We start from the raw sequence: 12,774 nt of genomic DNA, 5'->3' as shown, positions 1-12,774 counted from the left end.
TGTCTAACATTCATCATCAGCAAAAAATTAGATAATTTCTAAACAAATGAAGGGAAATTTTAATACATTGTTTGAAATTTTGGAAATCAGAAACTGATAATTTTGTCATTTTATTCTGTCATTTGGAGTTTACAAACTCTGAACAACATTTGTATCAACCACTATGTTGTAGAAAATTATCTCCCTTGTTCTAAAATAACGGCGACATGTTTGGATTTTATGGATTCCAAACACTTAATTAATTTTATTTTTTATCCAAATTCTACTGGATAATTTTCCATAATTTTTTGTATACGCTAATATTTTTCACAAATAAGTAAGTATATTACTTATATTATATAAGTAAGTATATTCCTAAGTTTTTCTGTTATTTTATTTTGCACTGTGACTTGAGCATCAATAAAAATAAGCTAATCAAAAACCTTGATTCCAGTAAAGCAACTGGTCCTGACGGCATTCCAGTCATAGTGCTCAAAAGGCTTCAATCGGAACTAGCGCCCATACTTACCAAGTTATTTAAGTGTTGTCTTAAGGAGAAATGCTTCCGAACACTTTGGAAAATCTTATCAGTATGCCCTGTATTTAAGAACTCAGCTGATCGCTCATCTCCCTCTCGGTACAGACCAATAAGTCTCCTATGCATCATAAGTAAGTTGCTGGAATCTGTGCTAAACAAGAAAATAGTCAACCATCTCAGCAAAAATAACCTTCTTAGTGACATGCAATATGGTTTCCGTATTGCTTACAGTTATATCTCCTAGGATTGGTGAATCCCTCAATGGAGGCTTCCTCTCTAGGGCAATTGCTCTTGACATATCAAAGGCCTTTGATAAGGTATGGCATAAAGGCCTACTTTACAAGATCTCCAGTCATGGTATAGCTGGAAATGTCTTCTCAACTATTAAATCATTTCTCTCTGATAGGTTCTTAAGAGTTGTGGTTGATGGGCAGAAATTAGAGGCTCTCAGTATTAATGCTGGAGTCCCTCAGGGGTTCATCCTGGGTCCAACTCTCTTCCTGATCTACATCAATGATCTTCCAGACCACATCCTTAGATAATTTATAGACATTTATGCTGATAACACTTCGAAGACCGTAAACGACCAAGTTCTCTCTGACTCTCTCTCCTCTGATCTTGAGCACATGGTACAATGGGGAAAGAAGTGGCTGGTTACTTTTAATACATCTAAAACCAAGCTTCTATCTTTACATCATCAACGTTCTGCTGCCCAGCTGCCATCAATCGAAATGAATGGCTCTCGTCTTGGGGAAGCTTCATGTTTTGACAAGCTTCTGGGCTTGATCTTTACTTCCAATCTGAAATGGAACACGTATATCAAATCAATTGCCAAAGTCGCTGGAAAGATGGTGGGAATCTTCTACCACTCCAGTAGATATCTCACTCCTGATGCAATTCTCTACCTATATAAAAGCCAGGTTTGGCCAAGGATGGAGTACTGTTGCCACATCTGGGCAGGAGCTGCTAGAAGCAGCTTATCCTGTCTTGACAGAATTCAAAATAGACTTCGTAACTTAGTGGGGGATGCCCTTTTTTCTTCTCTGCAACCCCTTTCCCAGAGAAGAGACGTAGCGAGCCTATCCCTACTTTATTGTTATTTTCATGGCAGGTGCTCATCTGAACTTCAATCTCTGGTCCCCCCTCGCTAGACTTTCACGAAAAACACTCGTCTTGCCAGAATCACTATCAACAATTACCCACACTCTTTATCCGTGCCTACACTTAAACGTAGATTCCATGAACAGGGCTTCTTTCTTAGAAATGCAAACTTGTGGAACTCTATTCCGTTTGCCTGTTTTCCAGCTGACTACAATCTGATTGTCTTCAAGTCCAATGTGAACAAGTTCTTATTGAACCGTCCCTCTAAGTAATCCAAGTTACAAAATTCCTACTAATGTTTACTACGGTAAAATCACAATGACTAATGTATACCTATTAACCCTTATCCTCGAGTGGCTTCTGGACCTTGATAAGCGGTGACCCCCCATGTAAAAAAAACCCCAAAAACCACCATTTCTATAAAATAAAGGATTAAAAAAATTTTATAAAGAATCAGATCAAGAAAATCTTGAAAAGATAAATTCCACCAAATTGAAATTATTCAATATTTTTTATTCAATATTTTTGTCAAATCAAATTATTGCCAAAAATTTTAAATTAAAGGAAAATTTAATTAATATTTTCATTAGAAATCAATATCTAAGAATGTGTGAAAATCAATAAAATAAAAAAAATTGTGGTCAATTTTTTGACCGAGATTCCCCTGTCATTGTTGTTTATGTGTGTAAATGATGTTTTATGTTAATCAAAAAATATTTTTTTAATCTATTTTCAGTGGTTTACTTCTGAAGGCTTTCAGTCGTTATTTGCCCTGATTGGTCGAAATGGCCAAGGAATTGGTACAAGGTAATTTATCTTATGTCTTGTTTCTTAAATTGTTTCTTTTTAGCAATTGAAACGTAAAGCATTTTTGACTGAAATGAATTAATAGAAAGTTTAACTTTTTCAAAACGTTTCCACTAAAAATTGTTATCGTTTGATCCCGGAAGTTCCCATACTTCCTTTTTCATATTCAGTTTTTCTACTGATTTTAATAGCATTTTCTTGATTAAAACAAAAATAAATATCTGAAAAAGTACCAAGAGAACCATAAGCCATTCTTGGAAGTTATACAGTATGGGGCACAAGTGAACATTGCAGTTACGAATAAAGTAACAGGAAACTCTTTGATATACTTATGTATATGCCAAAATATAGGTATCTATATAAAAAAATTAGGGAATAAAATTGGAATCAAATTTTAATTTATTAATTATATTAATTAAAAATAAAAATCACTTGTCATATTTTGCTGCTCCGACATTGATAAGAACATGAATCCTGTAAAGCAAGGGGGAGATAAGTCAGTCTGCCATTTAACCAAGTTATAATGAATGGTTGATCAATCAAATACGACAACTGATTTTTATCTTTAATTAAAATTCTACTGAATAATTTTTCCTAATTTTCAGTGAGGATATTTATTTTTGAATGATACATAAGTTTTTCAAAGAGTTTTTACTTGAAATGCAACTTTCATCTGTGTTTCATACTGTATAAGCACCCCATTTTTTTCACAAGAAAGATGTCCTGCAATAACAGAATTTTCAGGTTTCAGTAGATGTTGCTGAATTAAGTTAATGAAAATTTAGAAAAAAATGTTTTTGTTTTCACTTTTTACTTCATTTTCAACTTGTTTAATTCAATGTCAGTTCAATCAGTGTTTGGTGTCAGAATTGTGATGCAATGGATTTGCCTGCCGAAGAACATGCAGCATTAGATGGTTTTATTGATCAACTTTACACAGATCTTGAAAAAGGTGAGCTGAATTTTGGAGCTGATTTTCTTTTCTGTTTTTTTTTCTTTTTTCAGTTTTAACTTAGTTCATAAAAACAAAGATATTTCATAGTAAATTATGACTATGTAACATTGGTGCTCCTTTAGAACTAGCATGGGTACCCAGAATTGCCTGGATATGGAGAAGTGGTATAGTAAAACTACTGAGCCACCAATCCCTTAAAAAATATTAAAATAGCAGTAAGTACCTATGCGAGCACACTAAAAAAAAAATTAGTCACAGTAGCCAGGCTCGAACCTGTAATACAAAAGAGGAAAAGGAGGTGAAAAAAAACAAATGTGTTAGCTTTCTCGCCCACATTCCTTGTGACGTCACGGGCCTTCAAAATAAGGTCTTTTATGCGTACGTTGAGATCGCAAGGTGTGAATGACTTTACAAAAATGTTGACGCAAAAACTGACCTCCTCTTTGCAAAAATCGGCACAGTTGATAGTCAAAGAATTAATCTCTGTGGCCAATTTTCGATCTTTGTTGTCCGAGAGATCAATCTTTCTAACAATACCAATTTTGTCAGTGTTTGTTGCTTGTGTCAGAAGTTTTTGCGAGACATACAAACACACACACGCACACATTTTGCCTTTTATATATTAGACTGGGGGGATACCCGGCGTTGACCAGGTGGAGAGAGAGGAAGGTATAATAAGGATATTGAGCAACCCCCAGAAAAAAAAAATTAGACGCAATAGGCAGCCCGGATAGAGAGAAGTGTAAAAAGAAAACAAATAAAACTCCGGAAATGTAATTGTTGAGAAAAAGAAGTGTGTGAAAACCAATTGAGGCGAACTCAGTCTAAAGTGAAAATAATTCAGTTTTAAAAGGAAAAAAAATCACATTTTGTAAGCCGAGAAATAAGAAAAATTTTATGAAAAATAAAAACTTTTAATCCTGATTAAATGTTAAAACTTAAAAAAAAAAACCTGTTTAAAAAAAAAAGATTACCATTACGTGTACTCGAATGTGAAAACTGAAGCTAACAATGCAAACCTCATTATCAACTGTCCCACGACTCTGTCGGCAAAATAACATTGGTTTTGTTTATTTAAACCAATTCAAGAACGAATGCCTAAGACGAAAATGTAGTATTGAAAGTCGTTTAAAAAGGAACAATTTTTTGTAACCCTTCCTCGTTTTAAACGTATATTTCTATACAAAATAATTGACCATTTTTTTCTAATTCTCACATTATTCAAGCGAGTCATCACTCTTTCAGATGGTACCATTTGTGACCTGATCTGATACTGCTGAGAAAAGTTTTTGTAAGACTTATAAACACACACATTCATATATTGCCTTTTATATTATACTAGCGGAGGATACCCGGCGATGCCCGGGTGTTTTGAGGTGTGTGTGATTTTGCGTAAATCAAAACGGGGGGGGGGGGGGGCTAAAATAAAATAAAAAAGTTTTGGTAGGTGAGTATGAGGATCGTACTCGAACCCTTGAGGCAAAGTTGGAAATTAAAGTGTGAAAAAAAACGTTCGACATTAACCATTGGGCACCATGACATACGATGGAAACACGTTTGAATTTATTTATTTAAGTATTAAGAACAGATGGCCGCAATAAAAGTTAACTCTGCTGCTTCCATTTGACTTAATTAATGAGGTCAAATAGAAGTCACGCAGTTAACTTTTGCTGGGGAGGGCGAAACCAGCTCCCCATTGTCCAGATTGAATAGCAATTGTCTGATATAAGAGGAGTTTGGCCCCACATTGATCAAAGCTGATTGCTTCTGGATGTTTCCTGGCGCGATGCCGAGAACACATCCGTTTGAATTTGGTTTCACTTTATTTATACTAAAAAGCAGGACAAACAGGGGACAGAGCGAAATAGCGCGAATCTCATAAAAGTCGACGTAAATAAATGTAGAGGCGACCCGTGTTCCCAAATCCTAGATATTATTATCTAGGGGCTATATAAACAGTTCTCAGCGATCGTAACGACCCCGGGAGCGTGTGCGAAAGAAGCCTTTGCGAGATATACACGAAATGGTCGCACACATTTTACCTTGTATATGTATAGACTAGCGGGGGTTAATTTTGTAAAAGTCACTGTAAGTATATCTAGACGCTACATGCGTTCCCAAATCCTAGATATTATTATCTAGCGGGTATATAAACTGTTCTAAGTGATAGTAACAGCCCCAGGACTGTCGGCGAGAAAAGCCTTTGCGAGACATACACGAAATGGTCACACACATTTTGCCTTTTATATATATAGACTAGCGGGGGGTGCCCGGCGTTGCCCAGGTGTTTCGAGGTGTGTGTGCTCGGGCAGGGTGTTAATCAAAACATATATATATGATATAAGCGAAGTAAATATTTAAAAAAAAACACAAAAATAAACTAAGGCAAACGAACAATGTTAAATGTAAAAATCGGAAAAACAAAAAAAGAAAACAGAAAAACGAACGCTTTTTCAAATATTTAAAGTAAATCAGGTCACCACGTCGTATGACGCATTCGTAGAAGCGAATTCGTCATGAGAGGACGGTTTTTGCTCACCCTCCCGCTGTAGAAAACTACTGATTTCAGGGTGAAGGAATTAACGTATTTGGCCAATTTTTCGATATTTGTCGGGCGAAGGTTGGAAGTTTAAAATGATACCGATCTGGCGAAAATCCGTGACCCGTGTGGAAAGTTTTTGCGAGACATACAAACACACAAACAAACACACATACATACAAACATACATTTTCGCTTTTATATATATATAGATTACTAGCGGGGGTACCCGGCGTTGCCCGGGTGTTTGGAGGTGTGTGTTGGTGGTGGGCGGGGTAGATTAAAACAACCCTGTTAAAAAAAAGAAACGTTGGCCAGTTGTTTGGAGGTGTAAAAGAAAAAAAATAGTTTTAGTATAAAGGTACGCTTGAACCCCGAATGTTTGACGCGGAGGTGGAAAGGAAATGAAAAAAAAAAAAAACCTGCGACCTAACCATCTTGACCACGGGAACAGATGAATTGATACATGTGTTAAGTTGACGTTTATAAACCGAAATTAGCAGGTGCGACAACGTCATGTTGCGGAAGCCAGTTTATGTTTTCCTCGCTATGCGGCAATCAACCAATAAAAAAAAAACTAACGTAAGGCAAACGGACGATAAAAACAGAAAAACGAACACGTGAAAAATGGCTTAAATAAGCCTTTTTCGATATTAAAATTTAAAAAATCGGTGGGTACCCGGTGTTTTGGGGTGTCACTTAGAATAAGCGAAGTAAAAAAAAAAAAGCAGAAAAACGAACGTTACGTGAAAAATGGCTTAAATACCACTTAATATTTAAATTTAAAAAATCGAAAAAAAAACAAAAACATCTCACACCACAATTTGAACCCAAAATGTTTAGATAATGAACCAAGGCCTTAACCAACTGAGCTAACGCGATGTACATGAAATTTGTTCGGTTTTTCAACTATTTAAAGTAAATCAGGTTACGACATCATCTGACGCATGCATAGAATCGGTCATTGTCACGAGAAGACCGTTTTTGTTGATCCCCCCACCCCCACCATCGAAAATTGTCGATTTCGAGGTGAAAAAGTTAACGTTTTTGGCCAATTTTTCAAGCAAAGGATGGAGGTTCGATGTGATACCGAGTTTGTGAATTTTCGTCGCATCTGTCGAAAGTTTTTAGCAGACATCCAAACATACACACATACATACATACATTTTCACCTTTATATATATAGACTGCCGGGGGGGGGGGTATCCGGCGTTGCCTGGGTGTTTGGAGGTGTGTGTGGTTTTAAATAAAAAAGAAACCGGGGGAGGGGGGGTAGGATCGAACCCAAAGCCCTAAGGCAAAGTTTGAAAATAAAATCGGCCAGCCAGAATGAGTTAGTGAAAGATGTTTGAATTTATTTAAGAACCAAATTGACAGGTGCGCTGCCGGAAGTCGTCGAGCGTTACGACGATGACGACGTATGTTTGTTTGTTATAAGCGAAGTAAAAAAAGAAAACAACGTTAACACTTAAGTGGGAAAAAAAAAAATACTAACGTAAGGCAAACAAATGATGAAAACAGAAAATGAACGTGTGAAAAATGGCTTAAATAAGCCTGTTTCGATATTAAAGTTTAAAAAATCGGTGGGTACCCGGGTGTTTTTGGGTGTGTGGTCGGGGGTGGATAAGCGAAGTAAAAAAAAAAAGCAGAAGAACGAAAGTTACGTGAAAAATGGCTTAAATAACACTGATTCAATATTTAAATTTAAAAAATCGAAAGAAAAAAAAAGACATCTCACAGCACGATTCGAACCCAAAACGTTTAGATAATGAACCAACGTGCTAATCAACTGACCTAACGCGACGTACATAAAATTTTTTCAGTTTTTCAACTATTTAAAGTAAATCAGGTCATGACATCATCTGACGCATGCGTAGAACCGGTTGAGAGGGCCATTTTTGTTGACCCCCCCCCCATTCCCTGTCGAAAATTGTCGATTTTGGGGTGAAAAAATGAACATTTTTGGCCAATTTTTCGATATTTTTTTAGCGAAGGATGGAGCTTCAATATGATACCGAGTTTGTGAATTTTCATCATGTCTGTCGAAATATTTTAGCAGACACACAAACATGCACACATACATACATACATTTTCGCTTTTATATACATAGATTATATATTATTATTATTATTATTATTATATATTACTAGCAGGACCTGTGGAAATTCAACAGCGGCATTTTTCATATGTAATATATTGTTGCTGGGCATTCTGTGGGCGTTCTGTCCAGCATGCAGGAAGGCACAATCAATTCTAGCCCTTTTAATGAAACTGTATCGCCCTCTTACTAAAATAATTACTTTGATATATTTCCTGGGCTGATTATTTCGTTACAAACACACCGGTCAATTTAGTCATATTTCATAATTTCTCATAATTATTATATATGTTACTATGTTCATCAATAATTTATCATAATTTTAACCCACATTATCGCCTCTCATTTACTAAAAAAAAAAAAAAAAATGTTGGTATATTGTACGGGCTGATTATTTCATAAAAAAACACACAACTATCAATTAACTCACATTTCATTGTATTTTATAATTCTAGGACATGTTACTAATTTGGACAATCATTTTTTTTATAAGTTAAACACACCTTATAGCTTCTACCCTTACTAAAATAATAACTTTGATGTATTGTCTGGGCTGATTTTTTCATTACAACACACCAATCAACAATTAACTCACATTTCATCAGTTTTCATACTTCCTGGATATGTTACTAATTTTGACAATAATTTTCATAACTTTAACCCTGTATGTCGCCCCCTCTTACTTAAATAATAACTTTGATATATTTTCTGGGCTGATTATTTCATTACAAACACATGAATCAATTCCGGGTATTCTCATAGTGTATATGTTCCACCTATCTTATCCAATCCCGGGTGACGCCGCATATTCTGCTAGTATATATCTTTCACCTATCTCATTTGATCCGGGTGACACTGGGTATTATGCTACTATATGTTTTCCACCTATCTCGTTCAATACTGGGCGACGCTTTCTGCTAGTATATATTTGCACTTATCTTATTCAAACCCGAGACTGACTTTATGTCCGCCACCCCATTATTAAAAATATACATGACATAAAGTAATGTTTAAATTGTAAATTGTTTCAGCCATTTCTGGGACTGACTTTATATCCCCAACCCACTGCTAAACATATACATGTAATAATTTAATGTCTAAATAGTAAACTGTTTCAGCCCTTTCCGGAACTGACTTCATATCCCCCATCCACTGTTATAAATATGCATTAAATATAGTAATGTTTAATGCGTAAATGGTTTCAACCATTTCCGAGACTGATTTCATATCCCCTACACTACTGTTAAAAATATACATGAAATAAAGTAATGTTTAAATCATAAATGGTTTAAGTCATTTCTGGAACTGACTTCATATCCCCCACTCCACTGTTTAAAATATACTTGAAATAATGTAATGTTTAAATCATAAACTGTTCAGCAGCTTTTCGAAATTAATACATAAAAACATTATCACAGTTAGGCATTAGGCAACCATTACTTCAACATGAATTTCTGAGTGTAGTATCAGTCTCAGCATTCCAGTGACTTAAATCCCCCCTTTTCTGATCTTGGTTAATGAAGGAGAAGGCCTGCATTACTGATACAATTTTAATTTTTGTTACTGACCAGACTGCCCCTTTTCGGGAGCTGGTTTCCTCCCAAATTTTTAACCGACCTCATGTCCAACTCTTCTCTTGTAGGGAAGCAAGTAAACAAAAAAAATAATCAGGAGGGACATTTTTCAGGGTATCTTATAATTAATCAGAAGAGACATTTCCAGTGCATTTTATAATGAAATTACTTTTATCCAATTTCTTTTGTAATATTAAAACTTTGTTACATTAAATATAGTACCTATTTACAATGCCTCCCCACGGGACAGATTTAGACACCAGAGTCGTTTTTTAACGCAGAGAAAAGGAACAATAAATTGTCTTAGTCGTAAAGGATTTCTCCTCCACTGAGAGATGAGAGAGAAGAAATTGAAATGTAGAGTCTGAAGAACAGACACTACACTTTGATCTTGGCCAAAAGGCCAAGAAGAACAAATCATTTTTATTAGCTTTGCCTCAACAGCGACACCATTTTTTTTTTTTAAGAATTGGAATATTCCACTTTCCTTTTAAGAGGTGACAAGATTTATTTGGAATGTTCCACTTTCCCTTTTTAAGGATGCACAGCATGATAACGGCCGCAGCAAATTACGATATTAATATAGAGATAAGAAATGGAATTTCATAACAATTAAACGACCCAGATGTAAGCATGACACACAAAGGAACACACACGCTATCATATTAATATATAGATTATTATTATTATATATTATTATTATTAGTAGTATATATTATTATTATTAGTAGTATATTATTATCATTATTATATATTATTATTATTAGTAGTATATTATTATTATTATATATTATTATTATTAGTAGTATATTATTATTATTATTATATATTATTATTAGTAGTATATTATTATTATTATTATATATTATTATTAGTAGTAGTATATTATTATTATTATTATTATTATTATATATTATTATTTTTATTAGTAGTATATTATTATTATATATTATTATTTATATTATATTTAAATAAAATGAAAATACAGAAAAATCTTTGATGTACATACTCTTCATAGAACAACAGTGTCATATTCCAAACGTTATGTAGTTGACTCTATTGTAACTATCAAGATCAAAATCAATCTTATAATGAATACATTTAGTATTTAAATTTCTAAAAATAGTAAATTTGTATTTTCTTAAAAATTACTTGATCAATTTACATGATCTTTTAAATATGACATCTTCACTCCATGATATCAAAGATTCTTTTTGTATTCTTGTTTTTTTAAGTAAGTGTAATCTTCTATTATATAAAGGGCAAATGTCTGTGTGTATTAATATTTGCATGTCCAGTTAAAAGTAAAAAACTACAACACAAACACCCATAAAACTGGTATATTCTTGATCGCTGTTTCCCTGGATGAATAGCATCTAAAATTTAAAAATAATTCTTATAATTATTTATTCTCCATAGATAAATTAGGCCAGGTTTCATCATGGTAGGGGGTGTGGGTTATGTACTAATTTGGAAATAAAATGACAACTAATTTCATGAGAATTAGGCATGTACAAGGGGCGTGCAATAAGTAATGTCCCTGACCCACTTCCCATAGCAGTAGAGCAACAAAACTTGGCACATTTGTTAGTCTTTCTCTACATAGGAACCACTCAGAGTTATGCATTTCTCCCATCGTTTGGAGACCGTTTTTGTAGAACACCCCAAGTTGGTCCTTCAACCACGACGTGACTTCAGAAATCAAGGCTGCATCATCTGGGAAACACTTTCCTTTCAAAAACAACTTTGTGGCTGGGAAGAGATGAAAGTCAGAGGGTACAAGGTCAGGAGAGTAGGGAGGATGGGGTAGGATTTCATAACCACACGCCCGTGCTTCTGATCTGGCGACATGCGAGTTGTGGACCGGAGTGTTGTCCTCCAGGAGGAGGGTACCTTTGCTGATCTTGCCCCGCCTCTTGATTTTGATAGCTTCCCTTAATTTCCTCAAAAGTGAAGCATAATAGGCTCCTGTAATTGTGGTACCCTTTGCCAGGAAATCTGTCATCACTACTCCGTCCTGGTCCCAGAAGACTGTGAGCATGACCTTGGTAGCGGAGGGCTGCACCCTTGCCTTCTTTGAAGGTGGTGAGTCCAAATGCTTCCACTGCATTGACTGGGCTTTGGTCTCTGGATCATAGTGATGGACCCAGGTTTCATCCTGTGTAATCAGTCTTTTGAAAAACTTTGACTCATCTTCTTGGCACATCTCCAAATTCATCCTTGAGCACTCGACGCGTTCTCGCTTCTGGAATGGTGTGAGCAACCTGGGAATCCATCTGGCAGACACCTTATGCATATGAAAATGGTCATGAATGATAGTTTCCACACACCCTGTACTAATTTTGACATCTTGGGCTATTTGGCGAATAGTAATGTGCCGATCTTCCGAAATGGCAGCCTCAACTTGACGGACAGATGCCTCATCAATGGCAGAAGTGGGGGGCGACCAGGTCTGGGAGCTGTTTCCACAAACTTCCGGCCATGTTTGAATTCACGATGCCAGTGTTTTACAAGGTCATATGATGGGGCATTACCACCATAAGTTTCTTTTATTTCATCAAAAGTCTCCTGTGGTGTGTGTTCTTTCAAATACAAAAACCGGATCACTGCTCGACATTCAACAGGCTCCATTTCACACCTGACTCAGTTCAAACACCTGTAAAAGAGAAACCACAATTTGTTCAGAGCTGAAATTTGCCACATAACCCGTAGAGATATAAATCATTGCACATACAAAATTTCAGCTAGATCAGACAACTGGAAGGGGGTCAGGGCATTACTTATTGCACGCTCCTCGTATGTCTAGCTAAATCGAAATTAAGCTGTGGAGGAGAAAGGGGTTTGGGGAAAGAGAGGTAAACAGAAGGATAGAAAGAGAAAGATAGAAGTTTTAATAGAAATAAGTTTTACTATTGCTCTGAGCAACACCGAAGAGCCCTGCTAGTCTATTATATAAAGCGAACCTGTATGTGTGTTTGCTTGTATGGCTACTAAAAACTTTTGGCATCTGCATCCGACCAGGTCGAAAGGGCAATGCATAATATGTGAAAATTAGAAGAAAAAAAATCATTCTGTGGCCGTCAACTGAACCACTTTTTGGAAGGATGGTCCATTTTTCCTGTTGCTTTTTTGCAAGTCACGCATGTGTATTAAACTAAAATTATGTTTTAAAAGCAACATCA

General features: G+C 35.5%; 1 protein-coding gene across 2 annotated transcripts in view; it reads left to right on the top strand.

Moving 5' to 3' along the window:
• The window catches only part of LOC145246025 (protein-lysine N-trimethyltransferase SMYD5-like), a 60,917-nt gene that overhangs the window by 23,132 nt on the left and 25,011 nt on the right, over positions 1 to 12,774 (top strand). For both annotated transcript variants that reach the window (XM_080107849.1, XM_080107850.1), the window contains exons 7-8: positions 2,355 to 2,425; positions 3,271 to 3,377. In XM_080107849.1, the coding sequence (XP_079963975.1) occupies positions 2,355 to 2,425; positions 3,271 to 3,377 (178 nt within the window). The remainder of the gene's footprint in view (positions 1 to 2,354; positions 2,426 to 3,270; positions 3,378 to 12,774) is intronic.

The sequence above is a fragment of the Euprymna scolopes genome, chromosome 23 (genome assembly GCF_053919585.1).
Source record: "Euprymna scolopes isolate OS-2025 chromosome 23, ASM5391958v1, whole genome shotgun sequence".
NCBI classification, from domain to species: Eukaryota; Metazoa; Mollusca; class Cephalopoda; order Sepiida; family Sepiolidae; genus Euprymna; species Euprymna scolopes.
Note: the sequence above shows the minus strand (reverse complement) of the source record. Positions and strands in the feature narration are given on the sequence as shown.